Source organism: Caretta caretta, chromosome 3 (assembly GCF_965140235.1).
Source record: "Caretta caretta isolate rCarCar2 chromosome 3, rCarCar1.hap1, whole genome shotgun sequence".
In the NCBI taxonomy this organism is placed as follows: domain Eukaryota; kingdom Metazoa; phylum Chordata; order Testudines; family Cheloniidae; genus Caretta; species Caretta caretta.
In genome coordinates this window covers 56,351,003-56,365,357 of record NC_134208.1, presented here as the reverse complement: position 1 = coordinate 56,365,357, position 14,355 = coordinate 56,351,003, and the positions used below count along the sequence as shown (strand labels likewise).

Sequence of the window (14,355 nt, the reverse complement as noted above, 5' to 3'; positions counted from 1 at the left end):
AGGAGGTAAAATAACATCTTAGTCAACACTTTATTCTATGATGATGCAATTTTGAAAGACAACTGAATTTGGAATTCTGCAAGTCAGAGTCGGTTTTATGGATGTGGGGGAAAATTATTGTTGACCCTATCCCATCCCAGTCTGCGGCAAGATCTATGCACTATATGCAACATAGGCAAGAGCGGTAACGCAAGAGGCCTACAGGCCTGCATCCTGTAAGACTTAGCTTAAGCTAAGCATTTGCGTATGCTGGGCAGTGGCATTTGACCCGGATAACGGACTAGGCCAACCTCTAGCTAGAAAAAAGCTAAAGTTCCTAGCTGTCCATTATATGCAATCCCCCCGCAACCCTGCAAAAGCCCTTAGATAAGACGCTGCCACAATCAAACCGCAGATCTTGATAATAACAAAGTGCATCAGCACAGTACTAATTATGAAACAGTTTTATTTTATCTCCTTATAAGGCTTTACTAACAATGCTTGAGTGATAAAAATAAGGAAATGTATCATTTGGCTTGGATTTGTAACCTATATAAGACTGGTATTATAGGGGCAGGACAGAGAGAGACCAGGGTGGTACCTGTGTGTGACCATCTCTGTTTCCCTCTCCCTGCATACTTGTATTCAATAAAAAACCTCAGACTGTTTGAACCAAACAGATGGTGTGACTTGTTTTCCACACCATGGATATGGAACTGGATGGAAATGTTCCCAATTCTACACATGCACTAACATATGGCACACATTGCTCTTATTGTAGCTATTGGCCCTTAATTGCTGCAACATTTCAGAGAACAGATGAAAAGGGAAGTTGAAGGTAAAGCTATAAACCAACCTAAGTGCCCATTGTTCTAAATAACCCGGAAATATTTGAATTAAGTTTGTGATAAATACAGACCCCTCTCCACACAGTCACAGAGGGCCCCAGATGCAGCAGAATCAGTGTGGTTCTGCTGAGTGAGAAGGAAGAATTTGAGGAATATGCACATGGAGAGTATTTTCCTTGCACACTGTAAATGCAATTCCTTGAGGACTATGCATTTGCTCATACAGTAAATTGACTGAGGCAGGGAGAGGGATCATGCTGAGGGAGATGAGGAATAGATTTCTCTCTCTCTCTCTCTGGAGATCTCCTAAATTTTATCCCCAGTGGCAATGGCAGTCACTACTACAGCTTTGGGGCTGCATTAATGAATGTAGAGTTTCAGACGACGTTTTAAACTGGGTAAATTTGACGTGGAAGAAAGTAAAGTAGAATAAGTACAGGTTCTATACAGGTTTTATAACCTTGCTCACTTACTTCCACATTGCCCAATTTAAAAAATGATATTCTTAGTTATAAATGCCAGCCCATCAGACTCAGCCTAGGCTCTCAAAACCCAGCCATATTCTTTCTACCAAGCTGACCACTTATAAAGATTCTGAATCAGAGCTTAGCTCAAAATATTTTGTTAATGAGGTGCTAAAGTAACAGGGAGGCCAGCTCATCCATTATACCTGTATTGACTGCAATGCCAAGAGGAATAAAATCTGTTTCTATGTTAAAGAAAGAAAATATAACCCTAACAAAACACACACACAATATTTTTACAATTACTCCTCCCTATTAGATTGCAATTTAAATATTGCTATTAGAGTTTTGTTACTTTATGGCTGAATTTGTAGGGTTTAAAGAGATGTTCAATGAACCTGCACCTCTCACTCTGACTCTGTCTGCTCTTGGGCTCGTGAGCACAAATGCAGCATTAGCCACTGGTGACAACTGTATTATTAGATTAATATGTGACATAAAACTACTGTACAGTGTTGCTAACTCTTGCAATTTTATTGTGAGTCTTGTGATATCTGGTGCTTTTCTAGAGTCAAGCAATTATAAGAGAATAATAAGATCCAAGTGAACCCCAAGACTCAAAACCCACAAGGCATGTATATATATTTAAATTCATGTTTTTTACACCCATCTCAACATTTTTGGGGGGCTGGCTCATGATTTTTTTAATGCTTGGGCTTGGCAATACTGACTTTATTGTTACTCCTAACCACCTTTAACTCCATATAACGTTACAACTATTGCTATTTATTTATTATTTAGTAAGAGTCACTTGTGTGCATTGTACTTTACAGAAAAACAGAAGGACAAGTTGCTGCTCCGAGACAGTTAAATATTGTACATAGTGACCCATCTTTATGGTGTCCAGAGGATGAAGCTAGCTAGCTTCCTGGTCCTGCCTGAGACCCTTGGGTACTACCAGAATAGAAATAACTATTATTATTTTTACTAATTAAATGAATTTGAGGCTGTAGGGTCAGATTTTCAAAGGTGCTCAACATACACCAGTTTCTATTCAGTACAATGGCAAACACTGGGTAAAGACACTTTTTGAAAATTTGACCTCTTCATTTAGGTGAAGCCCCATTTTCTATATGAATTCCTGGATTAACATCCCTACTCAAACAAACAAACAAACTAACAGCCCCCCGCCAGGGGATCCTTTTTGTCAACAGGATAATTACCAATGACAATCCCAACCCCCATCCAGCATGAACTTGGACCTGCATGACCAATGCCTGGTTCTACAGCACCAGATGTTCATTTGAGGTTACCTCTCCATATATTATCAGGGTCAAATCTATTTATTTTGTAATCTCTGACAAGGCTGATTGGAGCACATGAAGGGTATGTCTATGCTTGGAGCTGGGGTTGTGATTCCAAGCTCAAGGAGACAATATTTGAGCTAGTGTACTAAAAGTAGAGTGTAGTCACAGCAGTGCAGGCAGCAGGAGGGGTTAGCCACCACTAGCCTATACTTATCGGAGACACTAGCTATATGGTTAACTACTTACTGGTATTCCAGATTGCCCTTCTGGCCCAGGAAAGCCGATGTCTCCTACAGGGCCTCTTTCACCCTTAAATGAGACAAAAAACACACACATATATAAAATCTTCCATTTTATATTTAGTATGCAGGAATGGCAACATAATAAGCCAGAGTTCAAACATGCACTCACTGGTTCCCCTGGCATTCCTGGTGGTCCTGGAGATCCAGTCTTTCCCTGTGGAGGGAGACCAAAAAGAAACATTTAAAATCTAAATTAACAGACCTAAAATATCCATGAATGAAATGAAACAGAAAATATTATGCTTATTTGGTCAAAATATTCATGTAATCAACAGTTCACTAAATGCTTTCAGAGACCTTTCAGAAGTATTTTGTAAGAAATGCTTTAAAACACAGTTGTTTATTTTTGTTTCATATTTATCCAATTCCTTGTCCAAATACTGCTTAGTTTAGCCTAATGAAAATCACTCTCCAAGTCATCTTATTTTCATCCCAGAGAATCCATGCAGACACGGGAGCAGTACAGCATCTTCATTCCTTCCTGTCCATGACTTGTTGCTCCCTTAAGCCCAGCCTGCTCATGTCCCTGCACACATCCCACTATCTAGTTGGTGGTCGGCTTTCAGATCTCACTGACATTGATTGTGTTTGGATTATTTTTCTTTGGCATCCTATCATTTGTTTTCCTCCTGCAGTGTCCTCATCTTCATAATCTTTTCAATTTGGGGCTAATCTCATACCCTCATTTCACATCCTACTCTCCTGTCAATGTCTTTAAATCATTCCTCTTTACACCTGCCACTTTTCAAAGAACTCTCACCTTTACTGCCTCCAGCATTCTGATGTCTGTTTCATTTAAGGCAGCTGCTTCCAGACCATAGAATAATAGTGTGAGTACAGTAGTCTGATAAATTTTCATTTTGGTACCAAATGTAATGTTTTTTTCAGTCCATGATTTCACCAATTTCTGTGCAGCACTTTTGGCTAAGGCACATCCCCTTTTAAACTCATCCTTGATGCAACTGTTGGCCCTGATCGGGCTTCTTAGATACACATAAGATTCTACTTGTTCTACAACTCCCCTGCTGCATTTCAACACTTTATCTATCGTCCATTTTCCAAAATGAAACCACTTCTTCCTCTTGGCATTTATTGTAAGTACAAGTTGACTACACCAATTTTCCGAGGTAGTGAAGAGTATCATCATTAATTCAAAAGTGTCCATCCGCTGTAGGACACCATCTGCTTAAGGTAAGGAGCCTAATTTATCGTACCCTCCAACTCATCTAACATTTAATTCCATCTGGTCACTCATCAGTTCCTAACACATGATTCATGATTAGACCTGTACTAACTCTGTATCTACAGCAAAGAGTTCTGATACCCTGCTTTAGCTGAAACAGTTAATACCACACATGTTCTTCCTTTGTCCCCCACTACTTACCATACTTACCATATAATGAAGGGGCATGCTGAAGCAGGCATTTCAGAAGTTTAAAAAAATGACATGAACAGCTTGTTTACTCACAAGAAGCAAACAAACACAAAACCCACAAATGTTTTTCCTTCTGATATTTGATAAATACAAGTCAGTAATGGACATAACTCTTTTATTCTAACTGTACTTTTTGAAACAAAACCAAGAGAGCTATGATGATTTACTTCAGTTAAGGATCTGACCCACCGACTGCTGCAGAAGCTTTGGCTGCATAAGGAATGAAGGATTAGCTCTATACAAGTGGAAGCCCTGGAGTTTTTTTTAGCTTCTTCGTATGAGCTTCTCTAAAACTCTTACTCAGAAAACAGCTTAAAATACAAAGATATTTAATGTCCCCAAGTGGAAAAGAAGTGGCTTTCCCAGATTCTAGGGAATGAATTCCAGTCAAACTGGACCAATCTCCCCTAAAGTAAGATATCTGGAAAAACTCCCAATGTTCTTCCCAGACTAATAAACTATAATGATTCTGTTATAGACCTTTCAATTTATGAATGAAAATTGTTTAGTATAAAATGTTAAAGCAAATACTTTATTTTACAGGCCTTCATAGAATCACAAGTAATGGCATGCTTTACATCAGAGATGAAACAAACTCGTTAAATATTTCGTATCCAGCCAGAATTGAGAACAATACTTTACATTGAAACATGACTTGGGACATAACCACTGAGAAATCCACAGAGAATGAACAGTTATATAAGGGCTTTATGTCTGTCCTGGAGGTAGCAGAAGCCATGGATTCCGTGACTTTCCATGATCTCTGTGACTTCTGCAGTGGCCAGTGCAGCTGACCCCAGGGTCGCGCAAACAGCTGGCTCGGGAGCCAGCTGCTCAGGTGGCCCTGGGGACAGCCACAGCAGCTGCTGCTGGAGAGGCTCTGCAGCCAGCCACTCGGGCGGCCCCGCAGCCAGCAGCACTGGCTGCAGCTGGAAAAGCCCCAGGGCCAGCCATACAACTGCTGCTCGGGCGGCCTGGGGCAGCTGGCCCTGGGGACCGCCTAAGCAGTGGCCGGTACAACTGGCCACGGAGACTGCCTGAGCAGCGGCTAGTGTGGCTGGCCCTGCGGACTGCCCGAGCAGCAGTCCCCAGGGTGGCCAGAGCAACTGCAGCTCTAGAGCAGTGGAGCTGCAGGTTTTTGCTTGGAGCTGAAGCGGAGCCAGAGCACAGCTCCAAAGCCTTGCTTTTTACTTATTTTAGAGGACCTTAACTAAATTGAACTGCTTAATCTTGGTGTTCTTCACTTATTGGAACAGTAGCTAATGGAAACAATGTACAGATATCCACTATCTTTTTAAATTCATGATACACATTCACAATTAAAAAACAGTTCCTGAACTGGTTAGGAGCTTCCCAAATTTAATAGTAATGAGTTTATTTGCATAAACTGAGTGCTGTTATCATACTGCCTGCTGAAAAACTGAGGATATCTTTTTTTAAGCGAACTGAAATTGCAATCTATAGAAAAGTTGCATTTATTTCATGTAGGAAAAGAAATGAACATTTAAAATTTACCTTTACAGTTGTATTTATCTTTACACCTACAACAAAATTTCTGGCTGGTCCCTGTGAGCTTAAATGCCTTTCAGAGACATCTCCTAATGTCAACATATTAGAAATATGTTCAGAGGCCTTTTTATCTCCAAGAATATATAAAATGGCTTCTTCATTTGCCTTTTAATAAACTGAGGAGATTCAGAACAGCCTCATAAACTTTTTGACACAGTATATATAAGCAACCTTGAATTTGGACCTGCATCACATATTTATCTCATTCTCTCCTATCATTTTATGAAAAAGGCTTTGATGTTAAGATTGGAAACTCTGTAGCTCAAGGATCTTGTCTTCATACATGTCTATAAAATTTCTAGCAAACTATTGGTACTCCACAAATAGTAATTAGTAGTGTGGATGAGCATCTTTTAGGCTTTGACATTTTTTTTTCAACTTTTCCCAAGAAATAAACTGTTTCTTTCATGAACATACTCACTGGTAACCCTGGTGCTCCTGGTGAACCAGCAGGTCCCAGATCTCCCTAAGGAAAAGATACCACTGCATTGTAATATTTCCAGCAAATGAGGATACAGAGTCTTCAAACAGTATTAGTTAAAGATCTGATAAGAATAGGAGATGCAGGATTGTTTGAATTCTTATATTTAGTTCTGCCATTGACTCATTTTTGGCACTGAGTAAGTCATATAATCCCTTGTATTTTAGTTCCCTGTCTGCAATGTCATTGTCAAGGTTCCTTTCCCATTCTGAACTCTAGGGTACAGATGCAGGGATCTGCATGAAAACCTCCTAAGCTTACTTTTACCAGCTTAGGTTAAAACTTCCCCAAGGTACAAACTATTTTACCCTTTGCACTTGGACTTCCACTGCCACCACCAAACGTTTATCTGGGTTTATTTTTATTGGGAAAGTGTTGTTTGGAAACGTCTTTCCCCCCAAAATCCTCCCAACCCTTGCACCCCACTTCCTGGGGAAGGTTTGGTAAAAATCCTCACCAATTTTCACAGGTGACCACAGACCCAAACCCTTAGATCTTAAGAACAATGAAAAAACATTTAGTTTCTGAAAAGAAGAATTTTAATAGAAGGAAAAAGAATCACCTCTGTAAAATCAGGATGGTAAATACCTGATTCAAAACATAGAGAATTCCTCTAGGCAAAACCTTGAATCAGGTAAATATCTGATTCAAAACATAGAGAATCCCTCTAGGCAAAACCTTAAGTTACAAAAAGACACAAAGACAGGAATATCCATTCCTTTCAGCACAGCTCAATTTCTCAGCCATTTAAAGAAATCATAATCTAACGCATATCTACCGAGATTACTTTCTAAATTCTAAGACTCCATTCCTGTTCTGTCCCCAGCAAAAGCATCACACAAACAGACCCTTTGTTTTTGCCTTCCCCCAGCTTTTGAAAGTATCTTGTCTCCTCATTGGTCATTTTGGTCAGGTGCCAGCGAGGTTATCCTAGCTTCTTAACCCTTTACAGGTGAGAGGATTTTTCCTCTGGCCAGGAGGGATTTTAAAGGGGTTTACCCTTCCCTTTATATTTATGACAGTCATCATTTGTGTATTTGCCCTTATGTTCAATCAAAAGGATATTCAGGTGAAAGTTAATGTTAAAAATGCTTTAAAATGGACCAGAGTCAAGTATTTGACCAACATGCAGATCTCCAAATAATCCTCATTTATACTCATGGCAGTGACCAGAATTAACAAAGTATAATTCAGTATTGTACGAGCATCTTTTCCTTCTATGTCACCTTAAACTAGTTGGCACTAATACCAACATTATAGCTACATGCAGGGTCCTGTATTACACGGGAAGGGAGTCTAAGAGCATAAGGAGTTCTGAGTTCTACTTCTGCCTTTACTATAGGTTTTTTCTTTGATTCAGGATGCCTCAGTTTCAACATATATAAAATAGGGTTGACGATGGTAATAAGTAACACAACTACGTTACAAGGTACTGTGAGAACACATTAATTGTCTTTAATGAGTTTTGAGACCCTCAGATCAAAGATGCAAGTATAACATACTACAGTAGAGATTGACATTAACTAGATGGTACATCTCAAAGTCTTTTGGGCATTTCATTTGGTGCAGACAACAAGTAAAATACATGTAGCCTTTTGCCATTTTGGGGGCTTCAGAAATGCAGCTCCCAGGAGCTCTCACAGATGGAGAGTAATGCAGAGACTGAGACTGCAGCAATTGAAACAGCTTGGTACGTGCATGAGACCACAACTAATACCAGGGATTGGGACAGAGGAGTCACCAGGCTAGAGACCTGACAGAAATGCCCGGGTAGCCACCTGCAGGCTACAACCACTTCCAAATGGTCGAGGCTGCCCAGCCATGTCCTGCTCATGGACAGGCACTGTGCTCAAGGGATGGGAGTCAGCAGCTGGGTACTGGCTGCTAGTAAGAGTATGAGACAGACCTCCTGGGTTGCTCTCCGTAGAGCATGCAAAAGAACTTCAATTTTCCTGTCAGCCACAAGGGCCTGGCCAATGGGAAACACCCAGCTTCCCAGAGGATGTTCCATCTCCCCTAGGTGTCTGTGAAACAAAGCCACTTCTTCCACCCAACCAATAACCAGTCTTCAGCAAAACCCAAGAGGGTCAGAAGACTTCATAGGGAGAAGATTGTTTGCCAGCCTCACCCATTAGGCCCCCCTTGCTCTGGAAAACAAGGGTGTGACATTATTGACTTGAACTGGGACCATATAGATCATTGTTGCAACCAAGATCCTGTAGTGGCACCAAATCTCATATAAAGGGGGTCAAATGAGGTGTCTAAGACAAGGTTATGGTTTGCTGATTATGATTATGCTGTCTATATGTGTGTATCATTTTTGTAGTGGAAGTTATGAATAGTGCCTTTATACTGTCTGTATTTCAAACTTGTGCTATGCTTCTGGGGGACACCCCAAACAAGTTGGTGTCAGCTCTGCCTATCCTGCTTAATGGCCCATTAAGAACCATCAGTTATACAACTGACCCACTGACAGAAGGCAGACACGCCTGGTGACTCAGCAAGGCATGCAGGGATATGCCTATGGACAGAACTCTGAGGTTTTTCCATGCTATGTGCTGGACAGCTTGTCTTTGGAACAAAGAAAGCAGAGACCACATGGCAAGAGAATATAAAAAGCTGCTGCAGCTCCTCCATCTTGTCTTCAATCCTGCTTCTTACCTTTGGAGGGACTTTGCTACACTGAAGCTTTGAACGAAGGACTGAATGACCCATCCCAGCTGTGGATGTTCTCCAGAGACTTGATTTGAACCTGCAGTTTATTCTATCACTGCTGCAAGCCTGAACCAAGAACTTTGCCATTACTGTATGTAATTGATTCCATTTAACCAATTCTAGCTCTCATCTATATCTTTTTCCTTTTATGAATAAACCTTTAGATTTTAGATTCTAAAGGATTGGCAACAGCGTGATTTGTGGGTAAGATCTGATTTGTATATAGACCTGGGTCTGGGGCTTGATCCTTTGGGATTGAGAGAACCTTTTTTCTTTTACTGGGGTATTGGTTTTCATAACCATTTATCCCCATAACGAGTGGCACTGGTGGAGATACTGGGAAACTGGAGTGTCTAAGGGAATTGCTTGTGTGACTTGTGGTTAGCCAGTGGGGTGAGACCAAAGTCTTCTCTGTTTGGCTGGTTTGGTTTGCCTTAGAGGTGAAAAACCCCAACCTTGGGTTGTAACTTCCCTGCTTTAAGCAATTTGTCCTGAATTTGCACTCTCAGTTGGGTCCCGCCAGAACCAGCATCGTTACAAAGGGAAAGCCAGGGTTGGGGCCACCTGGGATCTGCTCCACCCAATGTGGGATCTGCCTTGCATCTTTAACAAGGAATACTTGGGAAACATCACCTAGATAGACCGAAAAGGATGCCAGGGGCAAGGAAAGCCCTGGTTTGTGTGTGCACAGCCAACTGAAAGCTCATCTGGAATCAAAGTGGTGGTCAGGCCTACAACCTTTACATGATAGTTTCACTGCACAACTCACCTCTGTTCTGTCAGCCTATAGAGCTCCAACACAGCAACAGCATTTACACCAACCACCTGGGACCTGCAGGCAGACTCTGGGATCACACCTATTTATTTGTATAGTCTATGTGGGATTTTGACTGTATTTGCTTATTAGAAGAATGTTTTTATTTCAGGAAGGGTCTGATTGTGGTTGTGAGGTTTAATCTGTTCATTCATTTATCAGTTCCCTTGCCTGTTCCCTTTACCTAATTCCTGTCTTTGCCCCTTCTAAATTAATCATAGCCTTTCTCTTAATAATGTGTTTATTCCTTTTTTAAACTTTGTTAGTCTACAGTTGCTTTTAATTTGTAATGTCCTAGAAGTCACAAGGGTTGCATATTAACTTATTCACCTGGCCATAGCTGGACACACTGTGTACTGAGAATGTAGTTTAGCTTCAGTGACTAGCAAGTTAAGAGTTGAGACCTGCCATCAGTCCATGGATTCAAGAGAATCCAGTGCTCGTTGGTCCTAAACTGGGACACAAAGCCGGAAGAAGGAGCAAGTGGACTCTACCATGCTTGGGGATCAGACATTCTCCAGAAGGGGCTACATACAGACTCATTATAACATCAGAAGTGCAAAACAAAAATGGTTACAATCCACATATTTAAAAATAGCAGGTCAAATCCTACAAGGCAAGAGAGTTTGGGAGCAGGACCGGGCCCACTGGAAGTTGCAGGCACTCAGCATCTCTCTGGATTTGATCCAATCTGCTTACCTAGATTTTTAATATAATTTAAATTAGCCTTCTTTGTATAAGTCATGCATGCAGATAGTCCCAGGGTTACAGTCTCAGGGTTACAGTATTAGCCTATAGCACTATCATTTGGGATCTTTGCCTCAGAAATGCATTTAAAATGGGGCAGCATAACTAGACTAGATGAGGAAGACGATGTTTGGTCAAGGGGAATAAAAGCCAGGCAACATACCTAGGGGCATATCAAAGGGTTTGTGTCTTCTGCTAAGGAGTGCCTTGCACTTTTAATCAGCATTAATCAAGGAAGTAACTTGTTGAATAAAATCAAAGTGGCTGCTCTAATACTAATGGAATAGAATGAATGACTGGTAATGGATGGAAGGCTGACTACACACAGATTGTTTTTCCTGGAAAACTGGGATTTTACATTGATTGAATTGTATTATTTAGACCTAGATTTAAACAGAAAATGAAAAGACAGGTAGGCACACGACATTTCTACATATGCAGACCCAATCTTGCATGCAGCATTCTGCTGCAGATAGACACCATCAACAAGTGAACAGCCTTTTAAATGAAGGAAACATTTCCCTGCCAATGAACACTGTAGATATACAAAAGTAGCAGCAATACCAATGGAAAAGAAGAGAGGATATTTTTCTTTAATGAAGTCGTACCTTTTCTCCTGGAAATCCCTCTAGTCCAGGTAGTCCCATTGGACCTGGTTCTCCCTGTTTGTTTTAAAAGTGTAGTTCAGATTAAAAATTCTGCATTCTGAATGACATAAAAATAGTAATATAGTAAATAAAAGCAAAGCATTCAATTTAAGATTATTTAACAACCAGCTAAATATTCTATTTGCTTTGAGTGAACAGCTTTTGCTATGTGTTGTTTTTATGACCTGATAATTAGAACTATTCCCAGAACAAGTATGTGTTTATTTTCTGATTAATTGTTTCAGTTTTGATTAAGAACCTAATCAGAAAGAATCCCCTCTGGTGTATCTACTTGGTCAAGGTCAGCACTAAACCACTTTCAGTCAATAAAGGGAGAGGTTTGAATGTACGTTGTCAATTAGACAAGTAACATGGGTTGCAAGGTTACTCCAGAATTTGCCTTTTGACAGTCAAAAAAAGATGCGTCTAGGGGCTTCAGAGCAAAACTCTCTTCCCTAAGTAAAGCCTATTCTCCCTAGGGATGTGTAGATCAAGAGCACTCCAGCATTAAGTCTACAAGCTTTGGAAGAAAAGCAAGAAAATGAGTGAGATGATGTAGCAACTACTGAACAGTAATTCAGCTTTACAGACAAGTAATAGTGAGTGCAAAATAAAATAAATAAAGGGGGACATTTACCATTACAAGCTATTTATCTAGCTATCTTGGAGTTTTATACTACTGCCCATCACCATAGTATCTGAGTGCTTTACACGTAAAATCAATAACAAAATCCCAAGCGGATTTCATGGCTTCTCTGTAATTTCTCCCTTTAATGGGGTCAGAACTTTGCTTGGGATATAGAGGTTTTCTGAGGATTTAGGGGGTTGAGAGTGGTTTGGGAATAGAAGGAGTGTTCAAATTCCAAATATTACTTCCGTGGTAAGGCTTTTTCTAGAGATGGTGAGACTTTGGATTCGCCCAATATCTTTTAGAAGATTGTTCTTTACCAAGAGCCCCTCAACAGAGACTGCTTTGTTCCTAGCTTTCACATACTTCATCCTGCGCTTTGTAACCTGCACTGTACTAGAGGAGTGCAGATATCACATGGGTTCATATATTTGGTCTTTGATGTAGCTGGGGCTTCATCCATTAATTGCTTTGAAAATGAGGACCAAAACCTTAAACTGTCATCAGAGGCTGACTTGAGTCTGTCCAGTGGAAGGACTTGTGCACAGGTGTAATGTGTTCTAAGTGACTAGAAACATGGAGAAAGTAGGCAGTCGTTGCATCATCTTCACATTCAGCTTTAGATACAATGAGTTATGTTAATCCAGCCTGGTGGTGACAAATGCATGGATCACCATGGTCAGGTCCTCATATGGAGGAAGGGACATTTCCTAGCAAGCTGGAGGTGCAAGATGGCATTTTTGGAAACTGACTATACCTCACCATCCAAGTTTAATAAGGAGTAAAAGTGGACCCCAATGCTTCACACCACTGTGACACATGAGGGCTGTCTGGCTTCAATGGAAGGTGTAGAAAACATCTTGTCCAGCTTTTCAAAGCATTTCCCTTTTTAATCAGCATCACTATGGTCTTGCCTGGGTTCAGCTTGAGCCAGCTGCTCATCATCCAAGAGCTATTTCATGTAGGCAATCTGAAAGTTTAGGAGTGGCAGTAGGTGTTTCAGCTGACAATGAGATATGTAGGTGAGAGTTACAAGCATGTAATGGTAGTTTTGCCTCCTTTACTGCAGTGGCGCAGTTCTGTAAGTGTGGGTTTGTGCTGCTTTGTCCCTCATGACCATGGTATTTGTGCATTCCTTATACTGTGCTATATTTAACTGCTGTGAGTGGTAAATGTCTAGTTTTTAATGGCACCCACTGCATTATGTTAAATAAATTGGCATCCTTTTGTCTGTGAGAGACGGTGGGAATTGCAACCTATGATGTGGATGGTTTTCAATGTCTCATGTGACTGAATAGTCCAATCTGAGATTTGCAAGATCTTTGGCAGTTATTGCAAATGTATGTATCTTGGTTGGGAGCTGCTTGCTTCCTACGGGCTCTTTAAAAATTTCATATTAAAACTGAAAAAATATTCAATGGTGTCAAAGTACAAACAATATCTACCAAAACCTGGGTATTGCAAAGCTTTTCTGTTTGTTCCAAAAATGTAAATATATGAAATAAAGGTTTTGTGAAAAGGGCAGATTGCAATCTTTGAGGAGAAAGAGCAAAGCATTCAGTGAATCAGCTTTATTATGATAGGTTTTGAATGTGAAGCTATACAATTGAGATGTACTGGCGCTCCAGTTATTATCAACTTCTTGGCAGCTGCAGACAGCCTGATCATATTCTAATTACTATTGAGCATTAATCCCTCATTACACTGTTCCTTAAGAAAACAGTCTTCTGGTTGCTAAATGCTGGTACGATGTGATCACCTCCTGTGAGCAATTTCAATTTTACATGTTACTGCTTTGGACTCAAAATTAAAACATTTTCCATCTTTATTTCTAGTGGGCCTGCTTCAAGTAGTGATTTAATCTCTTGAAATAATACAAATTCTTCATACTTAAATGCCTCTATAGATTACTAAACAGAGAACAAAATCCACAGACAGCTTATATAATGTATCATTGAACATAATTAACATTAACAGCTGTAAAAAGAAATCTATTGACCTGGAGCTGTACCTTTCTCTAGCCTTGGTTATAAAACAAGGTTTTTTAAATGTACTGATAGAGTAACTTCCTGCTCAAGGAGATTACCTGGACTGTCCCACTCACATGGCTGGGACCATACTCTGATATTTTTTTGGGGGGGGGGGGGGGGCTCTTCTGATGATCTATGAAGTCCTCAGTTCCCTAGTAGTCCTCCCACTCCTTCTCAGCATCATCCCCACATCCCAACTCATGAAGACAACACTTGTCAGTATGACTGAAATGACACATTCCAATAAAATATACATACCACAGTACCAGGATCACCTTTTGGACCCTGCAAAGAATGATTTAAAAGGTATTAGAAAATAACTTAACACAATTAGACAAGAATGTGATGTCTTTAACATTACCACAATATATAACAACAAGTGTAATAAA

At 40.3% G+C, this 14,355-nt stretch overlaps 1 protein-coding gene across 4 annotated transcripts in view; it reads right to left on the bottom strand.

Moving 5' to 3' along the window:
• Positions 1-14,355, bottom strand: part of COL19A1 (collagen type XIX alpha 1 chain) — a 339,106-nt gene that overhangs the window by 44,090 nt on the left and 280,661 nt on the right. For all 4 annotated transcript variants that reach the window (XM_048846009.2, XM_075126514.1, XM_048846011.2 and 1 more), the window contains 5 exons: positions 14,225-14,251; positions 11,270-11,323; positions 6,326-6,370; positions 3,010-3,054; positions 2,845-2,907 (listed from right to left, as the gene is read on the bottom strand). In XM_048846009.2, the coding sequence (XP_048701966.2) occupies positions 2,845-2,907; positions 3,010-3,054; positions 6,326-6,370; positions 11,270-11,323; positions 14,225-14,251 (234 nt within the window). The remainder of the gene's footprint in view (positions 1-2,844; positions 2,908-3,009; positions 3,055-6,325; positions 6,371-11,269; positions 11,324-14,224; positions 14,252-14,355) is intronic.